The sequence below is a fragment of the Ruditapes philippinarum genome, unplaced genomic scaffold, assembly GCF_026571515.1.
Source record: "Ruditapes philippinarum isolate M1 unplaced genomic scaffold, ASM2657151v2 ctg2233_1_1_1_1, whole genome shotgun sequence".
Taxonomy (NCBI): Eukaryota; Metazoa; Mollusca; class Bivalvia; order Venerida; family Veneridae; genus Ruditapes; species Ruditapes philippinarum.
Window position 1 is genome coordinate 243250 of NW_026856137.1, and position 15865 is coordinate 259114.

The window sequence follows — 15865 nt, forward strand, 5'->3', positions numbered from 1 at the left end:
TTATCAAATTAAACCCCAAAAAAAAAAGAAGATTATTTTTAGGGAAATTTATCTCATTAACGAACCTCCCCATTCAAAACCGAAATTTTTTTGGGGCCTTTTTTTTAAGGAAAAGATCCTTTTCCTGCTTTTTTTTGGGTTTTAAACTACGGGATTGGGGTTTTAAAAAGCGGGTACCTCGAGAAAAACTGGGGTCCGTTTTTCCATGGGTCGACCTTTGACCTTTTACATACATGATACCCTTTAAACCTTTAAAAGGGAGTCTGAATTTTTTTAAGTTTTTCCTAGTTTTCATAAACCATATTAACCAAACTTTCAAAAATCAATGTAAATGGACGATGCTATTGGGGGAATTTGAAAATTTAAAGGGGTCGGATTATATTTTTGGGGGATTAAAACCTTTCTACGGTTTTTAAATACCCAAACCATGAAACCCTTTTCTCAATTTTTTAAATGTTTGTTGGGGATTGGGTTTTCCGGGATTTTGGGGATGAAAATTTTCCCCCAAAATTATCCCCTAAAAGTTTTTCCCTGCATAAAAAAATGTCTGAAATTGCCGCGCCAAAACCCTTTCAAACATCCCCTTTTCCCCGACCCGTCTCGAAAAAAGGGTTTAATATCTTAACTTTCCGGGGTGAATTTTCCCGGTTTACTGCGGGAAATTTTAATTTTTACGTTTTTTTCCCCACTTGGGGTCCCTTTCCCACCTTTTCCCCCCATTTACTTAACCACCCCGAATTTTTTAAAAAAACACGGCCCCTGTTAATACATTTTCAAATTTTAATTCCCCTGTTTTCCCTTTTTTTTAAATAAAAGACTATACCATCAAAACACAATTTTTTTGTTTTAAGTTTTCTTTTTGTTTCTCTGCTTAAAGTTAAAATTCAATTTTTTTTTTAAAATAATCCAAATTTTCCGGGGAAAAATAATCAAAAATTTTGTCTTTTTGAAAAGGGGTTTCATAATTTTCTTTCTCAGAAGCTCAAAGGGTTTTCTTTTTAGTCTTACACGATATTTTTTGAAAAAACAATTTTTTTTTTTCCCCTTAAATTTTTAACTCCATTAAATTCACGCATCGCACACTTATCAAAAAAAATTAAAAAATGGGGTTTTTAAATTTAAAAAGTTTGTTTAATTCACAGGCATAAAACCCCAATTTAAATTACTAAGGGCCAAACATTTAAATTTAAAAATTTGGTGGGAGCCACAGGCCCAAACCCCAAAAACTTTTAATTTTTTGGCCCCCATATAAATTAAAAAATTATATTAAAAACTGGGGAATTTTTTTTTTTAATTTTTAAAAAAAAACCTGGCTTTTTTAAAAGGGGGAAAAAATTTTTAAACGCGATAAATCAGAAAAAAGGAAAATTAAAATTCCCCAAATTTTTTAAATTTCATTTTAAAAGCATAAAAACAAGGCTATCTTTGGGAAAAGCTTTTTGCTTCTAGCTGATATTTTACTGCTGTTAATCATGGTTTTGGCCCAAGAATGTGCAAAGGTCCCTTTAATTTTTCTAAATATCAAAGGAAAAAGCTATGCCCCGACTTAGATTTTGAAAAGTAGCATTTTCATAGAAATGGTTTACAAAAATGATAAATTTTTTTTTTGCCCCTTTGGGGCAAACCGGGGCAAGGGAAAACCAAAACGGGGGGTCATTAAATTTGAGTCATTAATTTACAGAAATATCATTTACCTTATGCATAAAAAATTAAATTCTTTTTAATTTAAAAAAGTTAACCCTTATTGCACTAAGGGGGAGATATTTATATATAAAAAAATCTTATTTTAAACATTATGCCAAAGCAAGAATTTACAAAAAGCATTTCCTTGAAAACCCCTGCAAAACGATATAAATCATCCCCGGGGGAATAATTTTCCCTGGGGTTTCTTGATTTATTAATTTAAAAAATTGGGATAAAAAAAACACATTTAAGCCATAACGTGTGAAAACCCCCAAAAACCCCAAACTTTTGATTTCCTCAATTTAGATTTTTTCAAAATCATATTTAACTATGAACTTCTTGCTGTGGGAGTCACTTACTTTATGTAGACTAAGGTATAGGAAAACACATCTTTTGTGGATAAAAATACTATGCCTCTACATTTGGTATATAGCATTGCCTACTAGATCTTTATAAAAGTTGTATGAATCATGCACCTATGGGAAAAAAAATGCCTCCACCTTGGAGGTCATATAGTATCATAAAGATAATTAAAATAAAATATTTTTCAGACAAGTTTCTTCATTTGATTTCTTCCCTAATTGAAAGATTAGTTTTGTTTACTCCAACAAATTTACATTTGAGAGTATATTACCCAGCCTATGCGGTAGTCTTTTTTACTTTTGCCACATGGCACATCATACACCTGTAAAGTGTGTGTATAAAAAACATAAAGTTCCCTTGTGAGTAATGAAAGTTTAACAGTAAATGTGTGAAACACACCTTTTTGGAGTTCAAATATCTCAAATGCAAAAATTATGTAATCCTTGTAACTTGTATTTTGAAATATTTGTCACTTGCTCCCAGTAATAAAAAGGTAAGCAAAGAGATATATACATGTTGGTCTGTATAACTGTAAGTGATCCATGCTGCTGTTTGCGTATAGTATATATATAGGTATTTAGCACTTTTGTAATCAACATGTTTGCGTAAAATCATATTAAAATGATGATAGTTATAACTTCTCTATATAAAAAAAAACTAAAGAAGTTATGACAGCTGAAAACTGAACCTTTGATTCCATGTTATAAACTGTAAATCTTTTATAATTTCAGAAGAAGAAGCTAGCTGTTCCACAACAATTTAGATGAGTTTTGTAGATGTATTTGTTGGTAACTACATTGTCATAGACTTTGAGCTGTACCATCTATGGCTCACTGGCCGTTCATGTAAGATACTTTCTTATTATGTGAAAAGAATTTTCATACATGAATTATGTATATTGTGTTATATTGAAGGTACAGTCAATTTATTTAAAGGCACATTAAGTGACAGAAGTTCTAAGTATTTCTTCTGTAGAAAGGGAAAATATGCGTTTTATAATCATTAATGTAATAATGGATTAAGATCATGAGAGGTGATTATCAATTGAAGAAAATAGCAATGAATGAGAAGTTTTTTATGATAATAGTAGCAAAATGTAAACAAAAGTTGCAAAATGTAAACAAAGTAGTATTTTGACAATTGTACCAATACTGATTGCTGAATGCAAAAGAGGCAATAGCTGCTCAATGTTACATGTTTATTGTATATGACGCTCAGAATGGCTTAAATGGCTTGTATTAAAGTAACCTTTTTTGAAACTGTAACCTGTAGGACTCTCTCTCCCCAAGCCCACTTAAAAGCTATTTTTTAAAAATTAATATATTAGCATTTTTGAGACTTAATGGGCCTTAAAGAGTTTTACTCTAGGGATGAAATTAAATGTTACAAATGTACAGAGAACTTTTGGCTCCCCAAAGGATTAAACCACAACAACTTGATTACAAATCTGATACTTTCCTTTTTGAGCTAAGCATGCAAACATACATATGTAAAATTAACAGTTTTGTTTAGTCTATATATAAACTTTTTTGTTAGAATGATTTGTTTAGTAACTGTCTAAAGGCATATACTTATGAGATGACATATACATGTAATTTTACTACGAATAGCACTTGTAACAGAATACCGTATATATTTGTGGATTTTGCTCTACAAAGAGTATGAAATGAATGTTGATATAATTTTATAATTTATGTAATGCTATTTTATTATATATTTCAAACATAAGCTTTTATCTTTTAAACTGAATGTCGTCATTTCCAAAAAAAGAAAATACATGTAGGTCTATTTATGACTTTCAGTCTGTTAAGATTCACCACATGTTGATTTTGTATCTATCTTTTATAGATACATAATTACATATCATATAAAAATATCATTTATGAGCTGTCTGGTGGATACCTATATATAATGACCTTTTCAGAGAAATATTTTCTGTTTATTTTATTACTTTATATTGCCTTAATTTAATATTGCTGTAAAAATTCTGTCTTGAAACTAGTCATGTCTGGAAACTAGTTTTTATCCATAAACCACACCTAATATTCCTGTAATTATAAATTATAATACTCTTTAAACTTAAATGAGTTTTTTCACTGACAGATAAGATAGTAATTATTTTCAAACCACCCTGATGTTTGGCTTGTGTTGTCCCACTTCCCCCTGTTTTACTTTCTGTTTTAGATTAAATAAAAGTTTTAAATGAAATTTAATTTATTAAAAGGATTATTTGTCACATTATGAGGAAATATAGTGATATTTTATTTCATTCATAAGTCATACTCATATACTGTATGACGCATAATGTTCCATTGACCTAAATATCTTAAATTTCAAAAAAAAAAGAGTAAAAGAATAGCAAAAAAAAAAGGTTATGAATGTAGTTAAACTCCAGTATCATATGATGGTATATTTTAAACATGTCACATTTCTTTACAGGTGAATCTTTTAGACCAGAAATTAGAGTTATATCTAATGTAATTTCATGTATATTTCATCTCCTCACACCATGTCAGTTAATGTATTTCAATTGCCTTTGTCAATTACAAACAATTTTCAAATGTCTTTTCTTCTCCTGTTTTCAAGTTTATTACTTAAAACAGTTTTTCCCGAGTTAAAAGACAATTTTAAAATTTGGGAAATTTTTGAGAGAAATTTGAAAGTTCAATAAAAGAACCCGTTTAATTTTTTAAGATAATTTTATTATATTTTTATATTTGAATTTTTTAACCCGTATTTAAAGGGCAGTTCATAGGTAAGTTTTATTTTTGTATTTTATAATTTTAAAATTGATTTCGTTTAAAAAGCAAAAACCTGGGGTAATACCTTTGGGTTAAAAAATTTTTGGACATTTAAGACAATCCTTTTCCCCCCAAATTTTTTGAAAAAGTTTTTTTATAACAAAATATTCTATATAAAGTTTCCCCTTATTGTGATTCCTGTTGTAAGATTAAAAAGCACTAGGGTCATAAATATCAAATGTAAGACAATTATGGTAGACATTACATTGTGTTGTTTCTGAACAGATATCAAAATATTTTAAGCCATCATGTCTTTATCATGAAATAAACGTAGGCAATATTCCAATCTTCCATCTTGGGGGACATTTTGCTGTGTGATATCCTGATACAGTAGAGTAAGTGTGTGTCAAAGGTCAAAGACATAGTGATGCCCTGATACAGTATAGTAAGTGTTTCAAAAGTCAAAGACATAGGGTCTTCGTGATACAGTAAAGTAAGTGTGTCAAAGGTCAAAGACATAGGGTCTTCCTGATACAGTAAAGTTAGTGTGTCAAAGGTCAAAGACATAGGGTCTTCCTGATACAGTAAAGTAAGTGTGTCAAAGGTCAAAGACATAGGGACTTCCTGATACAGTTAAGTTAGTGTGTCAAAGGTCAAAGACATAGGGACTTCCTGATACAGTAAAGTAAGTGTTTCAAAAGTCAAAGACATAGGGTCTTCTTGATACAGTAAAGTTAGTGGGTCAAAGGTCAGAGACCTAGTGGCATCCTGATACAGTAGAGTAAGTCAGTGTGTCAAATGTCAAAAGGAGGTAGAAAAATGATTAATTTAAATTTTGTGAGAAAACTGAATTATACATGCTGTATTATAAATTTGTTATAAATATTCCTGACAGGTTATATGGTCCTGTTTAAACAGTTTATTGCAATATACAAATTGAGTTGTATTTGCAAGCAACTGTTTATATAGCGCCTAATAACTTGTCAAAAATCTTCATAACTAAAATTTTATATAGCTAAGGCTTCTGCAAATATATGACCTATAGGTTTTTAAAGATTTGACAGGTTATAATGCTCAGTAAAAACACTTTTAGGCTTATATCACTAGAGCCACTTCAGGGGCTTAGGCAGGCTGAGTTCTCCATTCCTCAAGTAAAAATGACTGGAGAGTCTAAACTACACAGATGTTTTGTGACATGTTGGGATTGGAAATGATTGTTCAAGATTAATTTTTCATTTGATGTAGGTCTAGACTGATAAGTTGTGTGCAAAATTTCAGAACTTTCACTCACTCAGTTTAAACTAATTGTGAAAAATCACCCAAAATTGAAAAGCATTGTTAAGCTTTTCACTCAAATCAGGCTAAGAATAGCACAAAAATACAATTTACATTTTATTTCCAAGTATACTTTTTTAATTTTCATTTAGCATATCTTTCTGTAGTGCCACAGCTGATCTTTATCAGTACCGTATAAGTGGTTTTTTCTGCGTTGACTTTATTTCTGCGTTTTCTGCGGTCAGTTTCAGCACCGCAGAAATAAAAACCGCAGAATATTTCTCCACGTTTGTTTTTTTAAAAGAAATGAGTCCTACATTATGACCTGTTTCCTTAAAAGGAATAAAGACTAACGGTTTATAACGGTTAGCAGGTCATCAAGTTATATAAAATTGATTTTGGCTAAATATGCAATATGTGCATGACTGTAAGGATGTAATTGTTGTTAATTATGCCAATTTATGAACAAAGAAATTCAAACATCATAGTGTTTGCCTGTACGCTAAAGGGTTTGTTTACCACTAATTCATTAAAACCATTTAAACCCTTATACTGCTAAATAATCGTCGTATACATTAATTGTTGTTTGATTTACGATAAACTTCTATCAATTTTATTAAATTAAAGATACTACCGTGGTATATTTTTCACACATCATTTCACACTGATTTAAAGATGCAAACTGTCTATTGATGCACATTATATTTGCAAGCAAACAATATAATTGTTTGTAATTACTATATAGTTTTGCGGTGATGACGGTAAACAAAATTTTAATGCGAATGTGTACATGCAAATAAAATAGGTAAAGCAATGTGACTTAGACTTTGAAAAGATGAGCCACAGACTTTAAATCACATTTTGTCCAAAGAATGTGCCGCAGAAATTAAGTCCGCAGAAATAAAAACATGCCAAAATTTTGAAAAACCGCAGAATTTGGAGCCCGCAGAAAAAAACACTTATACGGTAATTCAAATTCTATGTTTTGAGGCTTTTGGGACTCAGTGGAGTTCCTTTAATACAGGTTATACTGTATGGTAATTTTTTGTACAATTGAACAGGGGACTCATACATGTGAGAAATTTATATAACTACATGTATGTAATTTCAAGCGAACATTAACCTTTTGCTTAAAAGAGACATATTTAAACATTTAACCAAGATAAAGGTGCAATTATTACCTTGGAAATTATAGAATAATTTGTTCACTGAAGGATTGTTAGAAAAAAAAGTAGGACATTGATTTTATTTGAAATGTAATGATAGTTACCTATATTTAATAGGTAATGACTAGTTCATATGTATCCTGTGTGGTCTGAGAAATAAGTTATGTAATGAATTCTTTAAAAATAGCCATATTCTTCCTGTATGCTTGAGAAAAAGACATGTAACACATACTTTGTTTATTTCGCATGTTCTGTTCAGTTATTCAGCACTGTTCTGTTCAGTTTCTAGCAGTATTCAGTTCAATTTTATGCAGTATTCAAGTCCAGTTTCAGCAGTATTCAATTCAATTTTCTGCAGTATTCAGATCAGTTTTCAACAGTATTCAGTTCAGTTTTCAGCAGTATTCAGTTCAGTTTTCAGCAGTATTCAGTTCAGTTTTCAGCAGTATTCAGTTCAGTTTTCAGTTCAGTTTTCAGCAGTATTCAGTTCAATTTATAACAGTGTAAGAAATTAGGATTTGAATCGACTAGGCTGGTAGGACAAACAGATTGGAATATTCACTAGCCCAAAAGACATTTCACTAGGATGATTCATTTGTTCAAAACAGTTGTTTATATTGCCTCTGAAAATACAGTAGCCTGTTCGGGCTTGTTTAACTGTGAAAAGTTGGTTGCCCGAGGAGAAATTTAGTAGTCAGGGGCTATCAGACTACTGCTAATTTCGAACACTGTTATAATAAACATAAATGTAGTTATATACTTAATATGTTGTAGGAATATACATGTATGTTAAAGTTAAACTTACCAATTTTCCTAACTGCCACTTAATTTTCATATATCAAAATGTGTCAGTGATTTTTAGAGTAACATGTATCACAGTATGTGATGTTATAATGTAATGTCCTCCACCTTATTGTCATGGAAAGTTTTTGGCCAGACTTTAGTATACTCATACTTTGAACTATCCCTTCTGATTTCACCTGATTGACTGTATTATATTGGTAGACTGTTTATTCATGATATTAAAAATCAATATGATTTTAAATCGTATCCCACTGTTCGTTTTAAAAATGTTTGAAGAACTAAATTTATAGTAACAATGGTTGCCATGAGAACAATTTCAATAAAAAGTGTGGTAAGAATGGATTTTTTGAAACTTGTTAGCAAAGCTATAAAAGGCCTAAACAGGTTTCTTAATATAAGTTAAAGGTGTTATGACATTGTATAAACATAGATGAACTGTCAACCCATTGCCGTAGAAAAAAAGTAGATGAATAATGAAATCTGACAAACATATTTATACAAGCTAGAACTGTCAGTGCCTGAAAGGGCGGATGGACATTTGGTAAACTTGGGATACACACACTGAATAATAAATGCATGTTCATAAAAAAAAATATCTTATTTTTTTCAGTGAATGAATGTTGTGTAGCTCTACAGCAGAGAGGTGTATTACAATCAACAGGGGCGAGATATGAGGAACTTGTCAGTGATACAAAGGACAGTTTCCGCTTGTTTGCCAACATAGAACAACTACTGAAATGGCCCACAAAGTTTGGAGAGCAACACTTGTACCAGATTGATCCTGTTACACAAAGAAACTTGATTGAAAAGTAAGGCCATCTTGACTTTGGTTTTTATTTGCCCGAAAGGGCATATTATGTTATACCCCTGGCGTCTGGCTGTCTATGTGTCTGTACATCCATCCGTCCGTTAGCAATTTGATTTCCGTAGCATAACTAAAGTTCCATTTGGCCCACAATGTTCAAACTTCATAGGATGATTGTCTATATTGGGTAGAAGACCCCTATTGATTTTGGGGTCACAAGGTCAAAGGTCAAGGTCACTATTACTTTGATACTGAAAACAGTTTCTGGAGCATAAATTAAATTTCATTAGACCCACAATGTTCAAACTTCATATGATGATTGTCAATATTGGGTAGAAGACCCCTATTGATTTTGGGGTCACAAGGTCAACAGTCAAGGTCACTATTACCTTGATACTGAAAACAGTTTCTGGAGCATAACTTCAGTTCTATTTGGCCCACAATGTTCAAACTTCATAGGATGATTGTCCATATTAGTTTAGAAGACCCCTATTGATTTTGGGGTCAAAAGGTCAAAGGTCAAGGTCACTATATCCTTTAAACTGAAAACAGTTTCCAGAGCATAACATAAATTCCATTTGGCCCACAATATTTAAACTTCATAGGATGATTGTCCATACTGGGCAAAAAAAAACCTATTGATTTTTGGGTCACTAGGTCAAAGGTCAAGGTCACAATTAACTTAAAATTAAAAACAGTTTCTGGAGCATAACGTAAATTCCATTGGCCCACTATATTCAAACTTCATATGATGATTGTCCATATTGGGTTGAAGACCCCTATTTGTTTTGGGGTCACAAGGTCAAAGGTTAAGGTCATTATTAATAACTTACGAATTAATCAAACTACAGCTGTAAAATTCTATTGAATGGACAGCTAATTCCCATGCCTTACAAATGCTTCATCCTTACTAAAATAAAAACATTTTCGGGCATATAATGCTCCGCCTAGCGGTGCTCTTGTTAACTCTTTTGATGAATATGGAAAGGTATCTTGATCATACAGGTGCCATCTTAGTTTAGCTTAATGAACCTATATTAGTTTTGTTTAAACCATCATTTCCTTTTGAAAGTAAAAGTACAACTCTTTTTCATGGATTGACATGTTACACCCTGTGTTTACTTATTTCTTTGGTTTGGCAACGGTTTTGTACCACACTATATTTTCACTATTAAAACTGGAAAAACTTGCACATGACACTTGTTTCTAAGCAAGAGTAGATTAATTGAGATTTTTACATAATTTTGCCCATTTTTTAAGCATCATTATGCCATTGTCCTTGTGCAAAGGCAATTGGTAATGTTATGGGTTACATGTATGGGTCATTATGGGATGACTAAATTGCCTTTTTCATTTTTTTTTTTTTTTTGTTATGGGCTTGATCAAACCGAGTCTGCAATTCTTATGTTATTTTGTTGTGATTAATGCTTCCAAAGGATCACTTTGTTTCCAGAATTTTGTATGTCACAACAGCAGGTGTCAAGTGCTGTGGGGCAGCCGTAAAAAGTTGCCCCGTACTTCACTTCAGTGTTGTTATATTTTTTGGTCCTTCGGGATCATTGATGCCAACACTATAAAGTGTTGAGAATTGAGTACTGCTCAAGCCGGTGCTAGGGGGCATGAGGGATGTTGCACTTATTCATTATCCCTCATGTACAGACTCAATCAAACCGAGTCTGCAATTCTTATGTTATTTTGTTGTGATTAATGCTTCCGAAGGATCACTTTGTTTCCAGAATTTTGATATAATTTTGTGCTGAAAATAGTCTTAGATGTCCTGGAAATATTATAAAGCTGACCAAAGGCTGGCTTTATAATGCTTCGCTTTCTTGACTGGTTTAATGTATGTAATGACAAGTCATATATTATGTCTACAAACAAAACTGGCATTTACTGATTTTTCTCAATTTAATAAGATGCTGATGGGTTTCTTGAAATAATCATGGGAAATCAACTATAACAGTAGTTTTTATGCCACCGCAGCATCTGCGGTGCGGTGGCATATAGCGATTCACCTGTGTGTGTGTTTGTTTGTGTGTGTGCGTGTGTGTGTGTGTGTGTTATATAGATTATATAGTGAACTTCAAAAATCTTCTTGTGAAAAACCACTGGTCCAATTTCAATTAAACTTGGCAGGATTGATCCTTGGATGAAGGGCTTCCAAAGTTGTTCAAAGAATTTCATTCCATGCAGAAATCTGGTTGCCATGGCGACCAAAAGGAATTATAAGAATAAATTTAAAAAATCTTCTTGTAAAGACCCAAAAGGCCTAGAGCTTAGATATTTTGCATAAAGCATTGTCTGGTAGACCTCTACCAAGATTGTTCAAATTATAGCCCTGGGGTCAAAATTGGCCCCGCCCCGAGGTCATTGAGTTTTACTATATGTACATATAGTAAAACCTTAAAATACCTTCATGTAAAGACCCAAAGGGCCTAGAGCTTAGATATTTTGCAAGAGGCATTGTCTAGTAGACCTCTACCCAGATTGCTCAAATTATAGCCCTGAGGTCAAAATCGGCCTCGCCCCAGGGGTCATTGGTTTTTCTTATATGTATATAGTAAAAACTTATAGTAAATTCTTAAAAAAAAATTTCTAGCAATTGACAAATGCTAGAGATTAGATATTTTGCATGAAACATTGTGAAGTGAACCTCTAGCAAGATTGTTCAAATTATAGCCCTGGGGGTCACAATTGCCCCCGCCCTGGGGGTCATTGATTATCAATATATACATATAGTAAAAAATCTTATTGTCTGAAGGTACGAGGCTTAGAGCTTAAATATTTGTTAAATGATATCATCTATAGGTACTCTACCTAAAGTGTTCAAATTTTGCCTCTAGTGTCAAAATTAGCCCCGCCCCGGGGGCCATAGGTTTTTATTATATGTATATAGTAAAAACTTAAAAAATCATCTTCTCTAAATTTACAAAGGCTAGAGTTAAGGTATTTGGCATGAAACATTGTGTAGTGAACCTCTAGCAAAATTGTACAAATTAAAGCCCTGGGGTCAAAATTGGCACAGGGGTCATTGATTTTCTCTATGTACATATAGTAAAAAAAACTTCTTGTCTGAAGGTACAAGGCTTAGAGCTTTGATATTTGGTATATAATATCATCTATGGGTCCTCTTCTAAAGTTGTTTTAATTATGCACTTGTGTTAAAATTGCCCTGCCCCAGAGGCGATAGTTTTCCCAATATGTATAAAGTGAAAACTTGAAAACCTCTTCTCTGAATTGACAAAGGCTAGAGGTTAAATATATGGCATGAGACTTTATGAGGCTTGAACCTCTACCAAGATTGTTCAAATTATAGCCCTGGGGTCAAAATTGGTTCCACCCCAGGGGTCATTGATTTTCATTATGTAAATTTAGTAAAAAAAAAAAAAATTGTCTGAAGGTACAAGGCATAGAGCTTTGATGTTTGCTATATAATATCATCTATAGGTCCTCTACCAAAGTTGTTCAAATTTTTCCCTTGGTGTTAAAATTGGCCCTGCCTGGGGGCAGTGATTCTCATTATTTACACATAGTAAAAACAGAAAATAAAACAAATGTTTTCTGAATGGGAGAAAGCTACAGCTTAGATATTTGACTTGAAATGTTGTTTGGTGGACCTGTATCAAGATTGTTTTGAATTAAACCCTTGGGTCAAAATTTTGCCTTGCCCAAGGGGAAAGTGACCTACTTTCTTGTCCTTTGATGTACAGCAATGGAATTTTGACCATGTGTACAGTTTAAGTTGTAAAATTGAACTTTGATATAAGGTGACCTAGATTTTGATGATGTGACCTACTTTCTTGTCCTTTGATGTACAGCTATGAAATTTGAACCATGTGCACAGATTAAGATGTAAAGTGAACTTTGATATCAGCTGACCTAGATTTTGACAAAGTGTCTTACTGTGTTGTCCTTTGATGTAGTCATGATATTTAGGCTGTGTGAAATATGAACTTCACCACCAAATTCACCAGACTCAAGTGCATTGATATATTCCTACTCTGATCTTTTATTGGATTAACAATAGATTTAACCTCTAATCTGATAATAAGAATTAGATAAGTCAGGGATCTATGCATTATTACAATCTTCAATTGTATAGAAACAAAAAAAATCTGTTCCTACACTACTATTTAGTGTTGTATTAATGCGGTGGCATAGCATTTTTCTCAAATGCAATATGTTTTGGTTTTTTCCCCCATTATATTTCCTTGTCTTTCTTTATTTATATAATATATATATTTCTATCTATGTACATGTTTATATGTCTAATATAATTACAACAGTCTCTAACAGTAATATTTACGGAGAGCAATTTTATGACACCTACTTTTTGTGAGGTGATATATTACCTAGGTGTCTGGCACGGGTAATGGTCACACTTTTCAACTAAATAACGCTCATTTGTGCGACTTTTACAATGTTTATATGTTTTATTGCTTAATATAGGAATAATGCCCTTGCTCGTGTTTCCGCCTTTATTTAAGATATAAGTATAATGCTAATATTAAAACAGTGGGATGTCAGTCTTTATCTATCTTGCTGTTGACATTGGCAATCAATTTTGTGTCTGACCTTAAGTAAATTACTTTGGCTCAGATTTTTATTCAGTATGGCAAATAAATCTCTAACGGAACTTTTGATGCCCTGTCAATGCAAAAAAAAAGTGTTGTCCCACATTAGTATGACAATTTTTTTTATATATTTTTTTGTCAACTTTCCCTGGGCTTATTTAAAAAAAGATTTTAAGATCTTAATGATATTAAAAATAAATTTGATTTCATATTAACACTGTCTACTTAGCACAGTTGCCCCCACTCTCCAATGTCGACTGACATACAGCAGGAACCTATGAGAGAGATAGACAAGGGAAATTCTACATGACTCCTATCCCTAAGTGGTTGGGGCATAAAATGACATCCAATTTTTCCAATGTTGACATCTTGATTTTTAACAATCACAGATGAATATTTATATATACACATGCTGACAAACATTCCTGTAATGTTTCATGACTTCAGGTCAAATACATTTTGGGCTACACATGATATGAGTTGAAAATGAGTCAAGGACAGTAACTCTACATATACTGAATAAATCCACAAGCAAACTCCCAGGTGTACAACTTCACATGCTGACAAACATTTCTATAAAGTTTCATGACTGTAGGTCATATACTTTTTGGGGAATGCATGATACAAGTTAAAAAATTGCAAATTTTAATTTATTCAAAGGCAATAACTCTACAAATATTAAATAAATCCACAATCGAAATCCCAGGTGCACCAACTCATATGCTGACTAACATTTCAGTAAGTTTCATGACTCGGGTCAAATACTTTTTGGGCTATTCACGACAGAAGTTGAATATTGCAAATTTGAAATATAAAACTGGACACAAAGTGATCCCTCGGAAGCATTAATCACAACAAAATTACATAAAAATTGCAGACTCGGTTTGATTGAGTCTGTAAATGAGGGATAATGAATAAGTGCAACATCCCTCATGCTCCCTAGCACCGTCTTGAGCAGTACACAATTCTCAACACTTAATAGTGCTGGCATCAATGATCCTGAAGGACCAGAAAAATGTAAAGTTTTCATGACTCCGGTCAAATACTTTTTGGGCTATGCAAGACAGATGTTGAAAAAGTCAAGGGCAATAACTGAAGAAATTTCCATGTGAAACCCCAGGTGCACAACTTAAGATGCTGATCAACATTTTTGTAAAGTTTCATGACTAGGTCAAATACTTTTTTGGCTACATGCAACTTAAGTTGAAAGTAGCAAATTTTTACTTAGTCAAGGGCAGTAACTCTGACTAAACTAGATAAGTCTACATGCAAAACCCCAGGCACACAATAACAGATGCTGATAAACATTTCTGTAACGTTTGTTGACTCGTCTCAAGTACTTAGAGGTACATGCAACGCAATGTGAGAACAGACAGACAGACACACTCATTGGTCAACTTATAGAGCCAGATCAGAGTGATTGGATGTGCAAGCTGACCAAGCTCTGTACTTGTGGCAAAGGCTCAGCAATTTTAGCAAGCTTTATAAGAGTTGGAAATACTTGAACTTCTTTAAGAATACTTGAACTTCTTTAAATTGTTTTAACACAAAAAAAAAATGTAATTTTACAAATTAAGTCGAAAGTAAGTCATATGTTAGAGTATAAGAATCTTACACTGGCTGCCGGTACAGATAGGAATATCTAGCTCGAGGGTAACTGTTTTCCGGGGTAACGAGGCTCTGCCAAGTTTCCACTAAACAGTTACCTGAAAAGTTTGGTTGTCAGAAAGTCATTCAGTGCATTCTTTGGGGATGAGGTTTGTTGGATTTCATCTATTGCATAATGTACTTTATAAATTAAATTTTAATCCAGACAATATCTACCCATCCCTTATGATTATGTTTCAACTCTGTAAAGATCATAATATCTTATAGACAAACAAAATTTGTTTTGAACATTAAGACAAAAAAAGTAAAACACAATTACAGTGTATTTGATTATTTAAATTGTTTTGTCTAAGTGTCTTTCATATTAATTGACATCACTGCCTTAATGCCTCAGACATTATATTTATTGTTTCAAATGATTTTGATTAAATTGTCTTGTCTCTGAATTGGCTTCTTTTGATAGCTCGAGCTGCCATGCTGTGAGAATCTGTAAGAAGAAACCGGTATGCCGCGTAATTGACATAGAAATTCTCGTTTAATGTCGCACCATACCGTGTTACAGTCTCATTGTCTCACATACCATCAATTTTCTTAAGCTAGTCGTATCTAAGAGTCAAGATAAGCGTTTAAGATGAGGTACATAAAATTATTAGCTGTGACGTCAATGTGAAAAATAATCGCAGTTTGTCAGAAGAAATAAATGGATTGTTTATAACATTTTCGCAATTTACTTGTTCACTTTTGCAATTATTCTGAGGGCTTTTTTTGTTCCCGAGAAAAAGGTTTGGTTTGCTGACTTGACTTAAATTGATACAGTGTTATTAAAAATATGTAACCATATTACCT

General features: G+C 32.6%; 1 protein-coding gene across 2 annotated transcripts in view; it reads left to right on the forward strand.

The window, feature by feature from the left end:
- Positions 1-15865, forward strand: part of LOC132745535 (acidic fibroblast growth factor intracellular-binding protein-like) — a 42859-nt gene that overhangs the window by 11865 nt on the left and 15129 nt on the right. For both annotated transcript variants that reach the window (XM_060734484.1, XM_060734485.1), the window contains exons 2-3: positions 2778-2891; positions 8643-8841. In XM_060734484.1, the coding sequence (XP_060590467.1) occupies positions 2810-2891; positions 8643-8841 (281 nt within the window). In that variant the 5' untranslated portion in view covers positions 2778-2809. The remainder of the gene's footprint in view (positions 1-2777; positions 2892-8642; positions 8842-15865) is intronic.